The 25,432-nt window shown below is 39.5% G+C and overlaps 1 protein-coding gene across 1 annotated transcript; it reads right to left on the bottom strand.

Annotated features, from left to right (window-relative positions):
- Positions 1–668: 668 nt before the first annotated feature.
- LOC130921667 (protein Wnt-2b-A-like) lies at positions 669–19,497 on the bottom strand. The gene is made up of 5 exons (XM_057845821.1): positions 19,143–19,497; positions 8,434–8,654; positions 5,505–5,782; positions 4,880–5,144; positions 669–2,848 (listed from the first exon to the last, which is right to left on the bottom strand). Exons 1-5 carry the CDS (start codon positions 19,265–19,267, stop codon positions 2,619–2,621), a joined length of 1,119 nt encoding a protein of 372 aa, XP_057701804.1. The 5' UTR covers positions 19,268–19,497; the 3' UTR covers positions 669–2,618.
- Between the last annotated feature and the right edge of the window lie 5,935 nt (positions 19,498–25,432).

Here is a 25,432-nt window from a genome sequence, read left to right as displayed (position 1 = left end):
AAATGTGTTGACGCACCACATTTCGCTGCTTGTTGTCACATTCATTTAGTAGCCCTTGTCAAAGTTCCCTTGAGAGGTTCTCTGTGGGGCTTAACATGACTTTTGGCTGCATTAACCAGATGTTGAAAGGTCCTAATTTGAGCCCCTATCCTGGCACATTTTGAATTGATACTTCATTTCTTGAACACTATTTAGAGCTAGAGGAATGCACACTCACTTGCTTTGTCCGGCAAAATAAAAAAAAATCCCTCTACATAGTTCGTCACATAAACACTGTCTTGCAATATAATTTATACTCAGCACCTGCACTTTCAGCCAAGATAACAATATTTAGTACCAAAAATGCAGTTTTAGCCTCAACCTCCCAATAGAGTTTACCCTTAAAACGACCTATGTTGTTTAGGGAATCAGACCATCGTGTTTTGCATACCTGGGAAAAAGAAACAAAAAACTAATGAATGATGTACAGAGTCTCCAACTAATGTACATCTCTATATTAAAAATTGTTTCTGTCTTAAATTCTAAAAAAAAAACAAAAACAAAAAAAAAAAACAGGCTAATGGGAAAGGCTTTCCATTTTGACAGGAACTTTTTCAGATGTCGTCTCTTTTGCCAGTTGAGCGGTCACATTTAACCAAAGCAATCCAGCAGGAATGTGCTGTCTGTTAAGCATTCCGGCAAATTGTGACTCACATTAGGATATTTTTTGGGCCACATTAGTTTTACACACTGCATTGAAAAAACAACCATATTTTCATTTATTTGTTAGATATTTTCTTTTGAAACCATGTAACATTTCATCTTTTGTGATCTCTGCTGTTGGCTGGAGTAGCAGAGGTTTAACAAAGTGATTAAATGCACATTTATTCAATTTTTCCAGGTTATATAAAAGGATAGATCAATACATTGCACTTGAATGTTGTTAATGTAATAGACATTGCTGTTTTTTAAAATATACAATATATGATCTAAGGTGCTTATTTACTCAGACATATTTGTTGGTAGCAAACAGTTCAACAGAGAGAATCTCACAATGGATACTAAAATAACTTGAAAAAGTTGTGAGTGGTACTTCTTTTATGGCTGATTAAGATTTCTGTCAACAGGCAGCACAATTTTGCTACAAAATGTCTTGACCGTCTTCATTGTTAATCTTCCGATCCATTACTTAATTTAGCAACATCAAAGCGACATACTTTTATGAAACTAAGCAGCACAATTTCACTTCAAAATGCCTTGATAGTCTGGGGCTTTCATTATAAACCCTGCGCCAAATTGTGCAAAGCCATCCGAGAAAATAACAGAAAAATTCAAACAAACAGCCGGCAAAACAGCCGCCACAATATTGCTTTGAAATTCCGTAATCGTTTTCAGATGTCATCTACCTTGCACAGATTGACGATGCATTGTTCAGAACAGCAGACTCTCTGACATTGGCCAGAACAGATTTGCTCCAAAGTTTCTTGGTTGTCTTGAGAATTGATTGTTCCGTTTACATATTTAAGACACACTGTGCCGGAAGTACTAAGCAGCTCCGGAACGTAAGATACTTGCCAAAAAAGATCTTGTTATGGCCCCATTTATCCAAAGGGCATAGTCCCAGAGGTTTTGTGGTTCATCAAAATGAATTTGTCATATTCAAGTTTTGTCAGTTTCAAGTTATTTTAGAGATCTTTGTGGGTTTCTTTCACACCAGGGTGCCAACCATTCTGTCTGTACTGTTTACAAAAGTAAATGATTTTTCTCACTGTGACATAGTGATTGCGTCGCAAGGCCAACACAAAGAAATCTGCCAAGGTTTTGCAGTTTTTCTAAACCAAAATACTCTGAATATTTGGAAATTCAGTTAGCTAACCAGTGTAACCACAATGAATACATCCAGGCATGGAGAGAGTGAAAATAAATGTGGCTTGAGGTTGAATGTGTTCAAATCAAAAGAAGCAAAGATGGAAACAAAGACGAGAGACGAGGTAGAAAAGAACAATGTTTTCAATGAGGTGTCAGATGTGAAAGTGCGAAAAAAAAATGTCCAACGTCCACACAAGACGGTGCATTTTTCACTCTCTCCTCTGGGGATTTTTGCCAAGAAAAGTCCTCAGTGGTTAGAGATACAATTGCTGTCATTTTTAGAAGCGCTCTATTGCTTATTAAGTGGAAAGTTTGTCAGTGTTTATCCCCCCAAAAAAGATGGATTTGCTAAACATGAGGGCTATTATCATCAGTACAGTGAACCCTCAACTATTTTTCAAATAACTGTTTTCATTTTTTCTGAAGAAAAAATATTTGAGAAAAATATTTTCATGACTGCATAGTAGGTGGCTTAAAAGTGAGCAGTGTGATGGAAGATTCCAGTAGAAGTCCTACATACAGCAAGACTCTTAATAGGGTGACGTTGGATAAAGCCATGAAGAGGTGAATTTGTTAAATTGTGAGGACGGTGGGTTCACTGTACTTTTTTCAACATATGTTCCAAAAATTCCACAAATGGTCAGAAACCTTCAAGCAGCTCACAATCAACAACTGGAAATATTTTCCAGTTTCAGCATCAAAAAGTAAATATCCTTGGCCAAGTGTTTTATTGTGAAGAAAATCCCACAATACATCTCTACAGGACGGCCTTAGGTCAGGTCCAGCCAATCAGGTCGCTTGTGAGGCTTGCAAGTGTGGATGTCCACCGTGTCCTCGCAGTCATTGCACTTAACCTTGCAGCACCACTGGAACTTGCACTCGCATTGACTGAGACGTTTAACGCGCATAGTGTCGTAGCCCCGACCACAGCACATCACCTCACAGCCGTCGGTGCCCCGTGAGGACTTGTTGCACACGCGGCCTGCCGTGCCCAGGGAGCCTGCCGAGGCAAAATGAGTGGATAAATGACATAGCTTTGCATTCTGTAATCTTCAATTTGACGTTTTAAAGTAACTATCAGTAGGAATTTCTGATTGGCACTCTGGCAGCCATAGTTCTAATACTGAATTGTCAAACTATCCATCCATTCGCTGAAATAAATATCCTCACTAGAGTTGTGGGTGTGCTGAAGTCTATCCCAGCGGGCTTAGCGTATGAGGTAGGGAACACCCTGGGAAGGTTTCAAGCAAATCACAGATTCTCAGACCAATCTTATTTGTAACATATTTCATGGCAGGTCAACGAAGTACAGTATGATGAAAGTAAGATTTTAGTGTCTGCTGGGCTTATGATCTCCTTTAAACATACTGGACTGTCTCAGAAAATTAGAATACACAATATTCTAATTTTCTGAGACAGTCCTGTATATTGTTCTATGTAAAGGACGTCAGCCAAGGTCGGCCCCCCACATTTTTACCACGCCAAATCTGGTCCCCTTTGCAAAAAGTTTGGACACCCCTGCTTTAAATGGTGGATTAATGTACAGGACTGTCTCAGAAAATTAGAATATTGTGTATTCTAATTTTCTGAGACAGTCCAGTATATTGAGTCATACAAAGAACTCAACATATTTTGAACAATTTATTAAGCCAGATAGACCGGGTAGATGAATTTAAAATTCATTGCAAAAAAGTTCGTCTTACTTGTTTATCTCACATACTTGTTTTGACTGCATGCATAACTCATTCACAGCCAGCCATTTTACTGTTGAAGCTGGGTTGTGTGTACTCCAAAAAATGTTTTCTGACATGTGAAAGGATGAAATTAACTTCTTAATCATTATCTTCTACCTAAATTTTGTGCTGATCTCAAACATAAAGTGATGGATTGAATAATGTAACTTTCTTTTATCCTGGAAGATGTCTAGGTTTCTGATGCTAAAATTTGTGACATCAGTAAAATATCAGATTTCCTACAGAGGTTAGAGTCCCAGACAAGTCATTCAAATATTTGCCGACCTGAAGTCAAGACTACTCAGGTGTGAAGATCAAATCCCTCTGATAATGACCGACCATCCCTGATGTTAAAGCGAAAGGGATAAGATATTCTCCTCAGGCTGAGAGGGATCCCTAAGTGACCAATGGAAGGATTTGAAAAATAAGCTCTTATGTATCCCCGGGCCGTGAATTCCTACACAATAGAGATTAGCAACAAGGAGGTGTCATAAGCTCCTTTTAAGATCACTTTTTAACAACCAGTCCAGTGAGTCATTACATCAGGTATCAGCCTAAAGCCAAGGAGGAGTGATTGTGCTCAGTTCAAATGTGCACAATGTCATCTCAAAAAGAACTGGTGAGCCTTCACGCTCTGTTAAAGAGACTGGATGTGAGCAGGGAGACAGATCCGTAACAAGGCAAAGCAAACGGCAGGAACTAAAGCGGATGGGAAAGGGCAAATCAGTAGACTTTAAGCTGTGATGGAATGCGAAACTTCACTTGGCGGCTCTCATTTTCCATTTGTTTTTGGGTGCCTATTTTCTCAAAGATAAACTGAAAAGTATATCCAGATATCAATCGAAATCTCCAAATATTTTACCAACACATTCCAGGTAATCTATCAGCAATGACCACTTTGTTCACAGTAGTTGTGCAGTACACCAGCATCTACACTTTCTAAGATCAACCTTTATAAGTTAATTTGACTTCCTGCTGTACCACTACTTAAAGGTGATTACTATTCATCCACACGATTTGTTGAGCAGTGTTTGAACATCTACACATGCAACAGTATTCCTACTTGAATCATTTTACAGGTCTTCCACTTGAGTTTTTTTGAACCAGCCATCTACACTTAATCCCATAAACCTATACAAATCTGTGTAACATTTGCCTCAGTGTCCTGCCATGGCCAAGCAATTTAACCTTTGCTCTAGAGCTACTAGTCGATGTCTACGTATTCCCAAAAATCTCATTTATACAGTCTTTCTCTGCCATCCCCATTAATCCCATTGTATACTTAATGTTACTGATACCTGCTGCTCGATCCATTAGACAGTAGTCTGGCGAGCTCTCCACATATACCAGCTCATTCTTAGCACTCCCCTTGAAGTCACGCTCAGCCACCATGAAACCAGTGCCGTCTTGGTTCATGGTCACCTCCACGGCCGTGTTGTACTTCTTGCGGAGGTAGTCACCCGTCCGTCTGAAGTCGGACATGGCCAGCCAGCAGGTTCTCAGGGAGCAGGAGCCGCTGACTCCGTGACACTTGCACTCCAGCTTCATGAAGCGCTTGACCGCCTGCAACAGAGGTCAGAGTTGATAGGTTGTTAAGCCTGATCAACCCTGCTAGTTATCCTAGTTTTTTTTTTTTTTTAAGAGCGCTTCTTTCGAGGGGAAACTATGGTCTGTGGGATATATACATAGGCAAAAGTGATCAAGAACTCTTGGGCTTACATTATAGCCACTGACTTGACCCTATTTGCAAATATAAACGATGTCCACGTCGATAACAATGGTAATTTTATAAGAACTGGAAAAAGAACAACAAAAAATTAGATTTTGTACCAAAGATTGCATTCTATTAAATGGTATATAGCTACTGGCAGGACTTGGTCACCTCAGGGAGAGCAACACTTTAATCAGAACTGAACAATTTACCATTCTTCCACAGCGGTTGTTATGCAGGTTCATGAGTGCCCGGGCGTCCTTCACCATCCTCTCTCGAGCATCTACAAAGGCTTTGGCGAACTTGATGCCATAGTTGATGTTGTCACTGCATCCACCCCAGTCGAAGTTACCCTGGTGGTCACTGGCTTGGCCGCGCTTGTGCTCATCGCAGTTGCAGATCTTGATGTCGCCTTGACTGCAAGCTCGGGTGATGGCATAGACCACGCCTGCTGATGATATGGCATATACAAATGCTGCTTCTCGACTGCCTGGTGAGAAAAATTCAATATAGCAATTTTTTACTGACTGTAGCAGATACCATTTCATACACAATAAATTCAACAGAGTTGTGAGTAAATTTCCAAATTAGTGAATGAATAAATAATCATGTCTGATATACCTGAAAATAGTTTTTTTTTTGTTCTTTTAAATCAATTTCCTCAGTCTGTGAATATTCAGTTTGTTTCTTCATGACCTTTATTTTTTTAATGAAGAAGCTGAGCCCTATGTCCCACAGTTGCCCTGGAAACAATAGTGAGCACGACTGATGTAATCGTGAAAGTGGCTATAGACTTGTTGTCGTTGACTTGGTTTACTAGATGACCATTGTATGATAGGAAAAGGAAAGATCACAGTGGTGCAGTTTAATTAGTTGTCAAATGCTCTAAGTAATCTTGCTATATGACTGATTTTGTGCAGTGCCATTGGATGAGACGGCTAATTCAAGTACTAGTTTGGTGTTGTCTACATGGCGGTTTAAGTCATCTGCAGGGGTGAAAGTGGGCCAGAACGGTCAGGAACGCAGTTCCGGTATAAGATTCAGGGCCAGAACACAGTTACAGTATAAGATTCAGGGCCGTAATGCTGTTCCGGTATAAGATTCAAGGCAGGCATCATGTTCCGGTACACGGTGCTTTGATTCCAAAAATATGACGGCAACTGTCAAAATGCTATGTAAAAAAAATGCTAAGCTGCCACACATGCATTTCATCTCCAAGACGAAAACAATCTACCAACATCAGATTTACATAAGTGTTAACAGCAAGCTTAATAAAGTGTTTGTGTAGCCTAATCCGTTTCCACCAATATTTATTATTTATTTTATTCCACGGACGGCATGGAGGTTTCCCCAGCTGCTGCAGTTATCAGAGGCTGACGATGATGAGTCACGTCAATGTGCGAATGCACACAGTAAAGCAAAACGCATGGACTCATTTATCCGTTCAATTGGCTGACATACTGACATGGGATCAGCAGAGACAGTTGGCTCTGATTGGTTCAAATGTGCATGTTTTCTGGAAACGCGCGCAAAAAAAAAAAAAAAAGTGGTTGAAGTGATGCAACAAAAAAAAGGGCAATGCAACATAAAATAGATCAAATTTTTCAAAGCAAGGAAAGAGTTGAAGAGGCGTATTTACCATATTTAGTTTTATTTGCCCTGATGGGGATGTTCAGAACATCTTAGCTGTCAATGTGCACTTTGGACTTATATTTGGTCATTTATGTTAGGCTAATTATTCATTTCCTTATGATTTAGAAAAATCAATGTTTGCGCCTTTTCAAAATATATTCCATTTAACTCTGCATAACATAAGTCATTTGTACTTATTTTTCTGAATGTATGTTACTTATATCTTAATTTTTAATAAAAAGTCAATGTTAACATTAACTTCAATTTTAATATACATCATATGCTCTTAAGTAGTTAAAATTGAGTTTACATTAACTTCAATTTTAATATAAATCATATGTTCTTAAGTAGTTAAAATTGAGATTTGGCATTTAGTATGTCAGGAAATGAGGGAAAATAAAAATTAGGAGATGGAGGTTGGGGTTATTGCTGTTCTTGTTAACATTTTATTTTGCAAATCATTAAAAAAATACAATTTTGAATGAACATCAGTTTTTATACTGTATGTGTTATAGAAATAACTGTGCTAAAACAGTTTTCTTTGCATTTCAGTAGTTTAGGAGGTTTGACCCCCCAAACCTTATTATCGTTGGGTTGGTTTAGGACATTGGAATTGGGTGAAAGAGTATGAATTCAATTTTTTTTCTTTATGTATTATTCATATGCTGCCATTCTTTGAGACAGTAAAAGAAAGGATTGTCGTTTAGTGTGATCTAAGTAGTTTTCTGCAATATCCAAACGATTTTGTTGTTTGGTTTTTATAGTGCATTGCTATTTTGTTTAACCATCTGGAATGGTCAATACCGTTTAATACTTTGCCACTGTATGAAATAGCAAGATTGTAGTTTGATGTGGTACGATGATTGGCAGAATGGTTGTTTGGCTGCTTGCTTGGTTGATTTAGTTAATTCTTTTCCACAGCTCTCTAATGCAGTTATTGCCCAGTACATGGAGAGCTCATTGATACAAGGCCTAGCAACATGTCAGCCATGACATCACAGCCCGGCCAACTCTCCTTTCACCTTTTCCTCGTGCACATGTGGAGGCTTTCTCAGTCACTGGGTTTTCTTTTCATCTCAGAAAAAAAGAGGAGAGTGTGTGTGTGTGGGGGGGGGGGGGGGGGGGCTATACACGCACACCTCTACCTCCTGTCCTCAACGCAACCAAGCAGAACACAAGTTATATGTCAGCCCATCAAGCTTTGTCCGGCTGCCAGAAACATCTCCCCAAATATTTACATCTCCTATTACTGTTTATATATCACCAGTGTGGATCTCTCAATTGCACTGCTTGTTTTTTCCAAGAGAAAATCACTTTCCCACTTTCCCTTTTTCCCCGAGGAGAAAAAAAAACACTTCTTTGTGTTTATACGGGGGAATTATTCATGAGACATCTATTCATTATGTGCTTATCTGATCGTGGTGGAGACATTTACAAGGGTGATTAACTGGAGTGTCTCACACACATTGGAAAAGAGCCACATTCCCCATCCCAGTTGCGCGGACTCACTTCGCAGCATCACCCTGCCAAACACGGTGTGGTCGCGCTCCAGCGTGCTGCAGTTCCAGCGCTGGTGGCGGAACTGGTGCTGGCACTCTGTGATCCACTCCTTGGCCCCCTCGCCGATGGACTGCATCAGGTCTGGGTGCCGCTGGCACAGCTGCCGCTGCTTGTTGACCAGGCCTGGGATGTTGTCGCAAATCACACGGGCACCCAGCGCACCGATGTACCTGAAATGGGAGGGGGCATTTTATGCTTTCTGATAAATCAGGGAAAAAATGCATTAATTATCCAATAGTGCAGTTTCATCGCACTACTCATCTATTTTGACCTCACATCTTTAAACACAAAAACCCGATCACCGTGTCAACAGCTTCACCAAACAAGTAATATGAGTCGGTTATATGTCGTCTGACATGATAGGGCATTGCACCTGTGGGGGATGTGGGAGTTTCAGGCAGTGGAGTTGTTTGGCTCTGATGATGGCTCTGGATCACTGCCCAGCCTTGCTTCCAGGTCATAGATAGAAAAACTAAATTTGTAAGTGGCAATTACGTAAATTAGTTGCTTGACAATAGCAAGCATGCAGTTGCAAGCAGAGTGGCTCACTCGCAGTCTGGACATTTTTCAGAAATAGCTTGCCAAACATTAAAAGGAAAAGAATACCTTTATGGTGTGCCTTCCAACAGGGGAAAAAACAGGTTTAATAATTTGACTGAAATAACACAGAATTAGGTTTGTCTCATGTGTTAAATAAAGGCCAGTATTTACTGAATGTGGCCACATTGCATTAGCCTGATACTCCAGACTCACCGCTGTTCCAGCTATTCAGTCTGGCCACCATTAAGCGGATAAAATTTCCAGGGCAGAGCAAGCCACAGCAAACAGACAGCGGAGTGGACCAATCAGCGACGGGCGGATGTGACGTTAGAAACACGACGAGGGACTTACGCGCGGAAGTAAACATACGAGGAGAGCGGAGTTTATTCAACATGGCTAGCGCGAGACAGACTGTTGTCAATGACTTGTGTCGATGTGTTTTTGGTTTTTTAAAACTGATTTTACTGTAGATTGGAACATATTCTCGGCTCTCCTGTTCGCCGTCTCTGTTGTTGTGGAGATGACTTCCGACGCGGAAGAGTGACGTTCCTCGTAAAGAACACGTCACGCAAATAAACGAATCTGATTTGACGATTGATTTTGTACTTGCTCGAGAGGCCGTTAATGGGCTGGGTCCCAGACTATTCTCTCAGTGTTTGAAAAATACAGGGAGAACAGTCTGGCCGTGCCAGGCAAACATTGCATGGGGGCAGAAATTTTATCCATGTCAGCACAATTTTAACCAATCAAATGCGAGTATTTCACATTGCCCCAACCATTCTCATGAACTCATTAATAATACCCATTTAATATGTCCCTGTGCTCTAGTCTAACAGGGTGAATGGGTATAACTCATGTCACAAAATGTCTGTGCTCGTAAGCATTATCATTCTTTTGTGTTAAAACATTGGTTTCCTCCTTTATCAGAGGTCTAACAAAATGCGGTTTACATTATTAAATACTTTGAGCAAGTGTCTTCCACAGACAGGTGACCTGACAAAAATAGATGTGAAATCTATATCAAGTGGGCTACACTGCTGGCCAAAAGTATTGGCACCCCTGCAATTCTGTCAGATAATGCTCAATTTCTCCCAGAAAATGATTGCAATTACAAATGCTTTGGTAGTAATATCTTCATTTATTTTGCTTGCAATGAAAATACACAAAGGAGAATGGGGGGAAAATTTTCCACAAAACTCCAAAAATGGGCTGGACAATAGTATTGGTTCCCCCTGTAAAAATCATGTGATGATTCTCTAATTTGTGTAATTAACAGCACTTGTTCCTTACCTGTGGCACATAACAGGTGGTGGCAATAACTAAATCACACTTGTAGCCAGTTAAAACGGATTAAAGTTGACTCAACCTCTGTCCTGTGTCTTTGTGTGTACCGCATTGAGCATGGACTTTATGGTACGATACCTAGGAAGACCCCAATTCTGAGTCAGAGACATAAAAAGCCAGGCTGGAGTTTGCCAAAACTTACCTGAGAAAGCCAAAAGCGTTTTGGAGGAATGTTCTCTGGTCAGATGAGACCAAAGTAGAGCTTTTTGAGAAAAGGCATCAACACAGAGTTTACAGGGAAAAAAACGAGGCCTTCAAAGAAAAGAACACGGTCCCCACAGTCAAACATGGTGGAGGTTTCCTGATGTTTTGGGGTTGCTTTGCTGCCTCTGGCACTGGACTGCTTGACCGTGTGCATGTCGTTATGAAGTCTGAAGACTACCAACAAATTTTACAGCATAATGTAGGGCCCAGTTTTAGAAAGCTGGGTCTCCCTCAGAGGTCATGGGTCATCCAGCAGGACAATGACCCATAACACACTTCAAAAAGCACTGGAGAATTCTAAAGTGGCCAGCAATGAGTCCAGACCTGAATCCCAAAGAACACCTGTGGAGAGATCTGAAAATGGCAGTTTGGAGGAGGCAACCTTCAAATCTCAGAGACCTGGAGCAGTTTGCCAAAGAAGAATGGTCTAAAATACCAGCAGAGCATTGTAAGAAACTCATTGATGAATACCGGAAGCGGTTGTTTGCAGTTATTTTGTCCAAACGTTTTGCTATCAAGTATTAGGCTGAGGGTGCCAATACTTTTGTCCGGCCCATTTTTGGAGTTTTGTGTAAAATGATAACGATTTTTTTTTTTTTTTTTTTTTTTTAAATATTCTCTTTTGTGTTTTTTCATTGCAAGCAAAATAAATACTATCAACGCATATGTAATTGCAATCATTTTCTGGGAGAAATTGAGCATTATCTGACAGAATTGCAGGGGTGCCAATACTTTTGGCCAGCAGTGTAGCTGGCATTTATTGATCATGTTTCAGTGCCATTGACGGTGAAAGACATCCCATCCACTTTGATATGGCTCAAAATGGGGTGGCGAGCCTCAGTGGTTGAGTAGTTGTCCCCCAACCCAGAGGTTGTGGGTTCAATTTTCCGCCCTGATGAACTTGTCTAAGTGTCCTTGAGCAAGACACTGAACCCCACGTTGCTCCTGGTGCTGCGTCACCAGTAGGTGGATGGCGAGATAGTGTAGAGCGCCTTGAAAGGTGGAAAAGCGCTATAGAAGTATAACACCATTTACCAAAATGAATTGGATGTCTATCATCATCATCAATGGCAGCCAATGAGTATATTTATTAACTGTGTTACAACAGTAGGAAGATTGTTGATCCGTTTCCTTAATTTCAGTGTTGTAAGCAGTAATATGCCAAAATTACTGTGTGCTCAGTGTGACAACAATTAAATTTTACAGCAGATCTGAATCACATATCACTGTCCAGGGCAGCCAATGAGTTGATAAAAGTAGTAAATATGACTTTAATGTGTGACTTTTAACGTGATCATTTGGGCTCATGTTTACTGCCACTCAAATTGCCCTGATAGTTGCCACATTCAGGATGTAGGAGAGCTTAAGAAATTCCTCCCGTTCAGTGAGAAAGTACCTCCTCACTTGTGACAGGCATATTGCTTCCTATTCCATTCACACATGCAAACAACTGCTCAGACACCAAACATAATGATAACATCTATTTCAATGTTTGAAAAGGGCCAATCACATGCATGTGCAGTAGGAGTTTAAAAAAAAAGTTCATCCTCACAAGAGTCCCTTTAAACGCTGCGTGTTGCCCAGTTTCCACTCCCGTTATGGCTGTGGCTCCTCAGAGCGTAACGGTGTGGCCCAGTGCTAAAAGCTTAGCAGGGGCACAACTTGTGTTTATTGTCTTGTTCACAGTGGCCCAGCCAAAAGGCACTTGAGGACACACACTTAGACAGAGAGGGGCGCCTAATAGTGCTTCTAGATTTTAAACGGAACATTTTGCAGAAATGTGTTTTGATGGATAAATGACTTGTATACAATTTAGACTGCTCACCAATGAAGTGTAAAATCAAACAACAAAGTAAATCATATGTTAGCTGACTATTTCTGAAAATGAGCTACTATGATGTCACAGCGGATGTTATTTACATAAACACATCAAGTTCTCCACCCATGGCTTGTTCAGAAAGAGTGAGTGAAGATTCAGGAGCAGTTTACATGGCGACTCTGCGACACAAAGACACAATGACTGAGTAGCGGACTCGCCTCGCGTGCATATGGTGTCGGCGAAGACAAAAAATTCTGAATCCTGGCTCCAAAGTGGAAGAATTCGATTGCGGTGGATTGAGGGGGCTTGCTCCGTATGGATATCAGAAGCTCCCGCGGCGCGAGACCGCGCTGATAATGTCAGCACTCGTACACGTCACATTGGGCGTGCGCAGTGGTGCTACTAAACATTAAAAACAGCAAATATGGCGGAATGTCCGCTTTAATTTACTGTTTTAATAATATTTTTAAATTAAATATGTTGAATGTTTCCATTTTTGTACCTTTTTGAACAATAGAAAAATGCCATTGATTCAGGTGGGCGGGCATATTTTTTTCCGGGATGAGGAGCTTGTTGGGGTCAAAGTGCATCATTTGCTGTCGCCTTGTAAATCTGCACTGCCCCCTAGGGCCTGGCATGAACACTACATCGTTTTCATGCAGAATTTCGACATTTTTCGAATGGAGACAGGTCCATATAAATGCAAATTTGAAATTTTTCGTATTCTCGGAGTGTCACCATGTAAACGGCCCCTCAGAAACACTCTCACGTGACAGTAAACCCTTTGAAATACCCATAACCACCACCAGTGTATCCCTAATATGTCAAAGCAAAAATATCAAGTCAAAACATTTTCCGAAAAACGCAATCCCTCAATGTTAACTGTTATCGAGAACATAATTAAGTTTGAAAAAAATACAGATGTTTCTTCCCCAAACTGAGAACATTACCTTTTTTATTTGTGATCCTAATCTTTCAAATATCTCAGTTGTATGTAGCCCCTTTCACCAACATATCCCTGTAAATTCCTGTGTATGGTGATGCGGGATTTATTCTCATTATTGCTTTCACTCATGTAGAAACTTCTACAGACTTGTCCCGTGTTGCCCACTGGTGCTCTCTGTGCGGGGAGGGCTGCTGGCGCGATTTTATAACCCGGACAGTACTTCATTTTTGGTCGGCATCGGCTGTCACAGTTTTGGTCAAATTGTGTTTTGTTACAGAGCCGGTTGTGGGAGCGTTCCCGACGTCGCAATTGCAGCCAATTCAAGCTCATCAAGACTATTTAAGCCCAGGCGATCCAAGAGAAGGGTGCCGAGATATTAACTTAATGGGCGCCTTTCGACACCTCTGCTGCCCTTGATTTGAAATCCCCTACATTGTGCTGGTATTTGAGTGTGTATTTGAGGGTTTTGTTGTCTTATCGGCTCTCTGCCTTCCGTTTAGGTTAGTATTATTGATCCCCGTCTACCCACTGTCACGGACCCATCGTGGTATTCCCCCTTTTCCGCGATCGAGCATATTTTTGTTTGTATTAATAAACCCTTGAACACATCCCTCTGTTGTTTTGTGCTTTAAGTTACAACCTTGTTTTGGCAGTTGCAGACCCTAACATCGGCCACAAAATAAACCACACATTTCCAAAGATGGACAATGGACACTCTTCCTCAGCTCTACGATCCATTAGCAATTTAATTGCGTTATGTTTTCAGTTAAATTTATTTCTAGCTTGCTTGGTAGATAAATGTTGATAAAGTTTCTTTACTGCTTTTTGTCTTACTGCGAAGAAAGAGGAAGTGACGATTGGCCCGCCGTGATATTTATGTCAAAAGCCATCGTGCTGTGACCCGGGAATTTAACGCTTGCTTTCACATACGCCTCGTCGTGGGACTTTCCCAGTCATTATACTAGGACGCAACCCGTGAAATCCCGCGTAATCTCCATTTTAGTCGACCCGGGAAATTGCTTTCGCATACAAGGGCTGCCAGTTTAAATCCCAGGATTTTAAAGATGTTTCGGCGTACGTGAAAGGGGTTTACGACACTCACATACTTCTGCTAACTATCACAACACATGCTCTGCCAAATCTATACATTTACATTATCTATTGAAGTGTAAATGCTCTTTTGCACTGTCATTTTCCCCATCATACATTTGTAATGTGCGGTAGGAGGAAAATTCTAATCGAAAATAGTGCATCGCTGCCTTCTACTTATGATTTTATCTCTATCACTTAGTCCAGCTTAGAATTTACAGTCCAGGTGAGTCAGACCAATCCCCATTAAAAATACATAGAAGATGCTTGGAGAAGTACGTCTCTGGCATGGAATGAGTCAAAGAATGAGGAATTAAGTTATTAGAAATCATGAAATTCAACTGGCTCATAAGTTATTCCATTTTCATTTCGTGATGCTCTTCTGATGGTTTGGATGTATTGGATGTAATGGATGTAATTCGGTGGCTTGACGATGTCCTGCTTACTGTATGTGTTTGACAAGTATCTTTGCCCCTGATTGTCATGGTAATGAAGGAGCCAAACAGAGTAATTTGTGATGTACTCTAAATTTTGCAAACAGGCTAAAGTTGGCATAATGGCAGCGGTTCATCTTTTGGTTATAAATGAACAAGAAGAGCCAATTTATTCTTTGACACCTGCTGAACTGGTGTTTTTTTGTCTTACTTGCCGACTGTTCAAGCATAGATAGAAGTGATCAAGGCTCATATTTTCATGCATTGGTGCTCCCAACTGACACTTGAACCCAAGATGGATGGGACAGGGTGGTGGGAGGGCCAGGATGATGTACTCCACCTCCCACCATGCCATTCATCTTAATCAAAACACAGGTCAAAATATAAGGTACACCTGCATTCGCTTCAACTCGGTGCATGTGTGTCCGGATGTGCGAGTAAATTGGGTTACCAAAATATTAGGAACAACCCTCAATCTTATATTTTTTTAGTGGATTACATGTTTTGCCTTTTTCTGATGGATTACTCCACATTGTTTTTCATAATTTATATTTCATAATGCATTTATTGTTTGTAATTAATTTGGTGTAACACATTAATGTTGTTTATGAATTTACGTTCATAAACAAAAAAGCTACATCATTTATTTATTTTGGTATTGTGGAGTAAGAATGAATGGTAATATGGGCTGATTTACATTTGTTTTATTACATTCATTTTTCCTCGTCATTTCTGATAATACATCAAAAAAATATTTTTCATTGAATCCTTATTTGTTTTCTTATTTTATCGATTTGTAATGATATAAATTTTCTATACCGCTAATCCTCACAAGGGTCACATGGATGCTGGAGCCTATCCCAGTTAACTATGGGCACTAGGTGGACACCCTGAATTGTTTGCCAGCCATTTGCAGGCACAAGAAGACAAACAACCATTTACTCATACACTCATACAGTGGGGCAAATAAGTATTTAGTCAACCACCAATTGTGCAAGTTCTCCTACTTGAAAAGATTAGAGAGGCCTGTAATTGTCAACATGGGTAAACCTCAAAAATGAGAGACAGAATGTGAAAAAAAAAAAACAGAAAATCACATTGTTTGACTTTTAAAGAATTTATTTCCAAATTAGAGTGGAAAATAAGTATTTGGTCACCTACAAACAAGCAAGAGAGCTGTCAAAGAGGTCTAACTTCTTCTAACGAGGTCTAACGAGGCTCCACTTGTTACCTGTATTAATGACACCTGTATTAACTCATTATCGGTATAAAAGACACCTGTCCACAAACGCAGTCAGTCACACTCCAGACTCCACTATGGCCAAGACCAAAGAGCTGTCGAAGGACACCAGAGACAAAATTGTAGACCTGCACCAGGCTGGAAAGACTGAATCTGCAATAGGTAAAACGCTTGGTGTAAAGAAATCAACTGTGGGAGCAATTATTAGAAAATGGAAGACATACAAGACCACTGATACTCTCCCTCGACCTGGAGCTCCATGCAAGATCTCATCCCGTGGCGTCAAAATGATAACAAGAACGGTGAGCAAAAAGCCCAGAACCACACGGGGGGACCTAGTGAATGACCTACAGAGAGCTGGGACCACAGTAACAAAGGCTACTATCAGTAACACAATGTGCCGCCAGGGACTCAAATCCTGCACTGCCAGACGTGTCCCCCTGCTGAAGAAAGTACACGTCCAGGCCCGTCTGCGGTTCGCTAGAGAGCATTTGGATGATCCAGAAGAGGACTGGGAGAACGTGTTATGGTCAGATGAAACCAAAATAGAACTTTTTGGTAGAAACACAGGTTCTCGTGTTTGGAGGAGAAAGAAGACTGAATTGCATCCGAAGAACACCATACCCACTGTGAAGCATGGGGGTGGAAACATCATGCTTTGGGGCTGTTTTTCTGCAAAGGGACCAGGATGACTGATCTGTGTAAAGGAAAGAATAAATGGAGCCATGTTTCGAGAGATTTTGAGTGAAAAACTCCTTCCATCAGCAAGGGCATTAAGATGAGACGTGACTGGGTCTTTCAGCATGACAATGATCCCAAACACACAGCCATGGCAACAAAGGAGTGACTTCGTAAGAAGCATTTCAAGGTCCTGGAGTGGTCCAGGCAGTCTCCAGATCTCAACCCCATAGAAAATCTGGAGGGAGTCCGTGTTGCCCAACGACAGCCCCAAAACATCACTGCTCTAGAGGAGATCTGCACGGAGGAATGGGCCAAAATACCAGCAACAGTTTGGAAAAAGCTTGTGAAGAGTTACAGAAAATGTTTGGCCTTCGTTATTGCCAACAAAGGGTACATAACAAAGTATTGAGATGAACTTTTGGTACTGACAAAATACTTATTTTCCACCATGATTTGCAAATAAATTCTTTAAAAATCAAACAATGTCATTTTCTGTTTTTTTTCCCCCACATTCTGTCTCTCATGGTTGAGGTTTACCCATGTTGACAATTACAGGCCTCTAATATTTTCAAGTGGGAGAACTTGCACAATTAGTGGTTGACTAAATACTTATTTGCCCCACTGTACTTGGTTCTGATGATACAACATTCAATTCAAACCATTGTTTTCAAAAACTACTAAAGAAACATTTTGAAGCGCAGAGCTAACCAAGAATGGGTCCACTTCTGGGGGAAACTGAAGCACCCCTGGACTCAAACTAAAGTATTGTTAAAAAAAAAAAAAAAATATATATATATATATATATATATATATATATATATATATATATATATACATATATATATATATATATATATATATATATATAAAGTCATTTTGGAAAAAATAAATGGAAAAATATCTAAGATATCAAAAGACAGATCTACAGCTGAGGCATACGAGACTACCCCAATACTCGAAGCAAAGTACTCTCAGGAAATTCTTCATGACTTCAGACTTAATTTCCGATTTTTTTTTTTTAAATGTCAGTTTATGTTCATGTCAGTGTCCCCCTGAAGTGGACCGATTACTGGATAGCTACCCCTTTTTTTTTTTAAATTTTTTATTTATTTTTTTATAATAAAGGGACTTGCACTCTGAAACCACCGCGTTGCATTACCGTAATGCACATAATGCAAACAATGATCCTAATGAGGGTTGGCCAGCTTGACTTCGTTGTTCCTTCTGGAGGCTTGCCTGACCGCAGTAGTTTTGCAGGTTAGCAAGTTCACATTTTAATGTCATGCTAACTCTGATGCAGGTCGGACTTTCAGTAGCACTATTAGTGGTGTTTCCCCCACCTCCACAACATTGACATCTTTTTACATTACTTAGTGGCTGCTGCTGGCGAAGGAGGCGGCATGTTGTCGACATGAATCTGTCGGGGCTGTGTGAGTGCGCTTGTGCGGCGGGAGTGGGTCAAGTCATCAGCCAATTAAACGTGTGTTTGAGGGGTAAATAAAAAATTTGACCGGCACATTCAGCAAGTGAAAAGGGATAAATGTTGGTCTGAAGGTAAGTAAAATAATTCACCTAATAATGGTAGAGTCTAATCTATCCTTACAACATATGGGAAGACAATCTAAATTCCCTGTATATCTGAACTCATTATATAATGCAAATAAGGTTCCTTAAAAATTGGTGGGGACAATTTCAGCATCCTGAAAAGTTGGTAGTGTTATGTCCCTGCCGTCCCTATACGCAAACTTACGCCTTTGCTTAGTACCCACAGAAAACCCACGCAGGCACGGGGAGGCTGAATCCTTCAATTTTGGTTTATATTTTGATAATCTATTTTTAAACGGTTTGTTACTTTTTTATAATTTTGTGGGTAACTGTTTAAATATATATATTTTTTTCTGTTCATTGAAATGGAATCTTTATTTTTTTCTATTATCCTCTTGCTTGTATTTTTTTGTGTACTGGAATTTAATTTTTTTTTCTAATAATTTTTTATTAATCTAAATATCATTATTTAATTTGTAGTAGGAAATATTACGTGTTGATTTTATTTTGGTGTCATTCATTTAGTTTCTTCATTTTTTGTAGAAAATACTAAACTTTCTAATAACTTAAAAAAACTAATAATTAGATTTTTTTTTAGGGAGGACAGAGGGTTTAATATATATACAGTATATTTTTTAAAATAATGCTATAAACTTACTATTTTTTCCCTTAATTTTGACGTAACTACTGTATTATTTTTTCAGCATACAAATATGCTTTCCAGGGACAACTTTCTGTCCACGTGCACTAATATACTGTATGCATACTTTACTATGAAAAGAGATTTCCTCTTGAGAGAAATAAATGAAGCCTTACCACCAGGATGAATCCACTCTGGGCGTGCAGACGAGCAGCAGCCAAATGAGCACGTACACTTTGGCTTTAGGGTTCCGACGCAGCCTCCTCATGCCCATCGTGGAGTCCGGAGATTGCGAGCTCATGTTTGGTCGCTGCTCGGTGCTCGTCTGACGTCCATCGTTAATGTCCACACTCCAAGAAATACCATCAAGACTTTCAAGCGCTGTGTTGAAGCTCCATCAGTGAATGCCAGTTTGTGGTAAGTGTCCGATCGAGTCACGCGTTATTACTTTCGCGCCCAGCGCTTCATTCACACCAGCAGCAAAAGAAAGTAGAACGGGATTCAGTCATTGAGGTTATTGGATTAGTAGAAATAAATGTATATCCGTAGTGCAGGAATGAAGATGCGTTTCTCCTGTGCGCCAAATTTGTGTGCTGGGATGTGACACACCCACCTTCACCGCCCCCCTGCGACCACCCCAAGTTAGAACCAAACCCCAATACCCTTTTAATAGTCGGAAAGGTACAAGGAAGATGAGTTGCAGGGCTATTTTCAGAGATCTATAAAATAATTTTGATCCTGAAATTAATGTCACACAATTACCTGCTTTGCAGATGTACGTAACCCAAGGGACATAACAGTATACTATCTTTTCAGGATGCCCAAATTGTCCCCACCAACTTTTAAGCAACTTTAATTGCATTATATAATGACTTCAGTTATATAGGTAATTTAGATTGTCTGCCCATGTGTTGTAAGGATTAGGGGTGAAAGTGAACCAGAACGGTCAGGAACACAGTTCCGGTATAAGATTTAGGGCCAGAACGCAGTTCCGGCATAGGATTCAGGGCCGGACCGCAGTTCCGGCAAGCATAATAAAGTACTTGTGTAGCATAATCCGTTTCCACCAATATTTATTATTTATTTTATTCCACGGACGGCAGGGAGGTTTCCCCAGCTGCTGCAGTTATCAGAGTCTGACGATGATGAGTCACGTCAATGTGCGAATGCAAAGCAAAACGCCTGGACCCATTTATTCGTTCAATTGGCTGACATACTGAAATGTGATCAGCAGAGATAGTTCGCTCTGACTGGTTCAAATGTACGTTTTCTGGAACAGCAAAAAAAAGGTTTAATTGATGCGACAGAAAAAGGGCAATGCAACATAAAATGTATCAAAATCAAATGGAGTTGAGGAAGCTTATTTGTCATATTTAGTTTTATTTGCTCTGATGGGGAGGTTCAGTACATCTTAGCTATCAATGTGCACTTTGGACTAAGATTTGTTTTGTTTGTCATTTATGCTAGGCTACTTATTCTTTTCCTTATGATTTAAAAAAGTCAATGCGCGATGTTCAAAATATATTCCATTTCACTCAGCATAATATGAGTCATTTGTGCTTATTTTTCTGAATGTATCTTACTTACTGTATGTCTTTATTATTACGAAACAAAACTCTTTTTTTTTTTACATTAACTTCAATTTAAATATACATCCTATGTTCTTAAGAGATTTGGAAAAAGATGAACTTACCATTTTTTTTCTGCTGAAAGAAGAGATTCGAATCTTTCTTTTGGTGGGCTCCATGTTTATATAGCAATGGAACAGAACTTTCTGTGGGCCTTGCAAAATCAGTCAAAATCCAGTAAAACGGCCGGGAGCGAAGGGCCTTGCTTCGGTGAAAATGGCTGGGAGTGAATGAGTTAAGTAAATTACAGTACTTTCATTATGTTCAGACTTTTCACTTGCTGACTGTGCCGGTCCATTTCCCCCCCCTCAAACGCATTTTTGATTGACTGATTACTCCTCCGCCCCCTTCAAAGACGAGGGGTATTAGTATTTTTTTCCCGCCAGCAGCAGCCACTGTAAGAAATGTAAAAATACGTAAATGCTGTGAAGGTGGGGAACACACCACTAATTTTGCTACTGAAAGTCCGACCTGCATCAGAGTTAGCGTGACATTAATCTTTGTAAATTTTTCGAACTCAAAGAGGAAGCTGCTTTGAAATATCCTCCTGTATGTTTTCTACTGTTAACATTAAAAGATGTGACCAAAAATCAATAGAAAATGATGCAAAATTGCTCAGTAACCCAAAATAAATTGGATGTGACCCGTAAATGCCCTATAATCAACAGGAAGTGCCTGAAAATTGACAGGAAGTGAACCGTAAATGCCCATAAAGTAAATGGCTGAAATGAACTCATTGGCTGCCACAGACAGCCATAGACGTCCAATTCGTTGAAGAGGGTGGGATGGCCGTGATAAACTCATTCCAATTCACAGCAAGTGTGAAAGTTCGTATACGCCAATACAGATTTATTTTGCATTAATTATTTAGCTATTATTTAGTTTGATTCATACTGGTGAGAAATGTAGCCCTGACCCCCGTTCACCCAATCTGTTTGGTCTTATTAATGTCTCGTCCCCAGCAAAAAGTGTACATGCAGGTTATGCTGTTATATCGTCCTTACCAATATCGAGACCAAACCTATGCCCTTGGTGTAGCCATTAATATGAACTTTGAACTTTCCCTCTTCACAAAGCTGTTGTAGTTAATCCAGTAAGATTCCTGGGTTTTCTGGTGTGAAAAACTCTCTTGAGGTCACGCCACAGTATCTCAAGCATCTTGAGGTCAGGTCTATGACTGGGCTTCACTCCAGGACATGAATTTTCTTCTTCTGGAACCATTCTGTTGTGGAGTTGCTTCTGTATTTTTGGATCATTGTCCTCTTTTGAGCTGTATCTCTTGGATAGATGGGCTATAGTTCTTCTCCAAAATATCTTTACCACTTTATAAATTTACACAGACTTTACTATCATGTTGGTGGTGAAGTCTATGGAATTTACTTTCCCAATAATCATAGCAAGCTGTCCAGGCTTTGAGAGAGCAAAGTACGCCTACAGTCATTTGAAAAAATTAGGACACCCCATTTAATATTCATTTCTTTATTAAGAGATAGATAGACATATCAATGTCTGATCTTGTTTTTCTTTATCTCTGGAAAAGAAACTGATTTAATTGCAGGTAAACAACAACAAAAATGAACATTGTTTTACTCATTAAACCACATTTATCAACAAAAATGCATATTCTAAGTGAGGAAAACGTTAGGACACCCTACCACCTAATAGCTAGTGTTACCCCGTTTGGCTGTAATGACTTCAGTGAGACGCTTTTTGTAGCCATCCACCAGTCTTCGACATCGGTTTGAAGAAAGTTTGCCCCACTCCTCAATGCAGAATACTTTCAGCTGTGAGATGTTTGAGGGGTTTCTTGTATGTGCAGTCCGTTTCAAGTCACCTCACAGCATCTCAATGAGATTAAGATCTGGGCTTTGACTCGGCCTTTCCAGGAGTCATGTATTCCTTTTCAGCCAGTCCTTGGTGGATTTACTGGTATATGTTTTGGGTCATTGTCATGTTGCAGGGTCCATTTTCGCTTTAGCTTGAATTGTTTTTCACAGATGATCTCACATGTTCCTCAAGAACCCTCTAGTACACAATAGAATTCATGGTGGATTCTATGATGGTGAGCTGGCCAGGTCCTGGTGTAGCAAAGCATCCCCAGACCGTGACACTTCAACCTCCATGCTTTACAGAAGGTATGAGGTTCTTTACCTGCATTTTTGTTGATAAATTTGGTTTAATGAGTAAAACAATGTTATTTTTTGTTGTTTACCTGCTATTAAATCACTTAATAAAGAACTTAACCCTTAAAGACCTGCAACATGAAGCAATTATCCCCAAATCCCCAAATTTGAAAAATATGGTCCTAATGAAAATTTTTTTTCAAATTTGTAAAAAAAAAAAAAAAAAAAAAAAAAAAAAAAGTCAAAATGAATATTTGTAATAAGCACTCTAATATCTATAACCCTAGCTAAATCCTGTTTTTTTTTCCCTCATGGTACCTGCAGATGCATGTGTTGACTTGCATCCATCATTTTTTTTTTCAAAAAGAAATGTCAAAATTCTGAATTACTCTCAAAATCAGGAAATTTTAGGTCTATCAAATGTGATACATTTGGCAATAAAGGGTTAATATTTAATGGGGTGTCCTCATTTTTTCACATGACTGTATATGCTGCTGCATCTCTCTCCAGCTTTAGTTTCTACAAAAGATTGTACTGTATATAAAGTAATAACTTTAATTCAACTGAGATACTGATAAAGTGCATTTATTTTGTTGGGAAGAAGGGTAAAATAATCATCTTGATGATTATGGATGTTAAATCTGCAACCCAAGGAAGGTGCTTGAGGTTTGTGCTGCCAAAGGTGAGACCAGCTACCCAATGCAAGAGTTCACTTCCATTTTTCCTACTTGTGTTTACATGTTATGTTCTATGAAAACATCATTGTATGGTATTCGTTTTCCAAGGTGTTTTATACACTTTTACTTCCTACTGTATATGTCTTTCGGTGCATATCATAAATAGATAAGAGTTTAAAAAAAAAAAAAAAATCCAAATATTAAATATCATAAAAATGATCCAAGAAATTTACCGTAAATAAATTGAAAAAATATTGTTGTTTCAGAAATACTAGTAATAACTAAATCATTCAAAGGAAGGCTGCGTTATAGTCAAGAAAAATATAAAAATGTGAATAATGACTAACCCTCTTCCGGGGGCTCTGAGAAGCAAGCAGGGGGTCCGGAGAGCCTATTCTGGGCTTCTCTCATGGCCCTGAGCTAAATTTGGGGGACGTGGGGAAGCAAAGGGAGACCCATCGGATGTAGGGAATGTCAGACGACAGGCGACAGTCAAGACAAGCCGTCCCTCCACCCCTTGAACTCGCCGCGGCGATCATGTGTCTTCATTGTAGGGCAGCTATTGTGCAAAGTCATAAAGCAAAATGGTGACGGCGGTGGTCTTCACCAAGTGACTTTATTTAGAACTCTGCTTCCCATGAGCACACTGACAATCCTTATACACTGGATATTAAAAAAAAAAAGCCTACACACCCCCAATGAGCAAGATAACTCATTTTAAAACTTTTCCCACCAGCATTGTAACCTATAATCTAAATAAACCATTTAAATAAAAATTGTTTCCTGAGGTGATGCGACGATCTTCTATTTTCACTGGTCACATTTCCTTCATGTCAACTGGAGGCCTGCACATATCTGTCATCATTTAAAGTGCACATGATTAACTCAAAGTTTAGACGTTCTAGTAGGCTTTTTTGTACCTCGTTTTTCTTCCTTGCAGAAGCCTGGTAGAGAGACTGACCCCTATTTGGAGGTGTTCCTAATACCTGACATCTTGACTTAGGCTAGCCTTTTTAGTTGAAGATAACAACCACTTTGCATTTGGAATATTTCAGTTATGTTTCTGAAAAGTTTAAAAGCAGTGATAACATTTTAACACAACAGTTCATCGCCTAAAGAATATCATACCTATAGTAAGCATGGCGGTGACAGGAGCAGTGACGTGCGGTAAGGTTCATGGTTGGTGAGGCACTGACTCCTTTAGTGTCAGATTTCCAAATATATAAACCAAAAAGGGTAGCTTATTCAATTGGCTACTGGTTATTTCATATCTCATCAGCATTCTTCACAAAACATGCGCACACGGTACATATTACCGATACGTAAAAGTAAGAAAATAACATGCATTTGCTCTACACCCTCAATGTGTTGGCCGTCGCAATTCTATAATTCATGCAACATAAATGAGAGTAAAGAGTGGTGTACAAAACCACAGAATTCAATTCTGACCTTAAGTGAAATATTCAGTTGTTTTTAAAACTTTTAATTCTGATACTTTAATCAATTTATTAGAGATTTCTAAACAAAAAGTATGAAAAGAAAAACAAAGGATATTTTATTTAAGTCCAAAATTTAGTTTTTAAATATTCTATTGTATTTTTCTTAGTCTAAGCTCTTTTTTTTTTTTTTTTTTTTTTTTTTTTTTTAATGAGATTGAAATGAAAACTGTTTGTGGTCTTGCGCCTGTCCTTCACCACAAAAACCGCCGTTACTTTGGAAGGGCATAGGTTTGGTCTCAACATTCGTAGGGACGATATAACAGCATAACCTGCATGTAGGTACACTTTTTGCTGGGGACGGGACATTAATAAGACCAAACAGATTGGATGAAGGGGGCAAAGGGCCACATTTCTCATGTATATGAACCTAATTAATTAATAGACAAAAATGATCAATGCAAAATAAATCCTTATCTACTGATAATAACTTTTACGTGCATTGGTTCAGATGATACACTGTTCGATTCAAACCTTTGTTTTCAAAAAATACAAAAGAAACATTTTGAAAACTTCCTAAATAAATGTCTGGTTTTTATTAG

The sequence above is a fragment of the Corythoichthys intestinalis genome, chromosome 9 (assembly GCF_030265065.1).
Source record: "Corythoichthys intestinalis isolate RoL2023-P3 chromosome 9, ASM3026506v1, whole genome shotgun sequence".
In the NCBI taxonomy this organism is placed as follows: domain Eukaryota; kingdom Metazoa; phylum Chordata; class Actinopteri; order Syngnathiformes; family Syngnathidae; genus Corythoichthys; species Corythoichthys intestinalis.
Note: the sequence above shows the minus strand (reverse complement) of the source record. Positions and strands in the feature narration are given on the sequence as shown.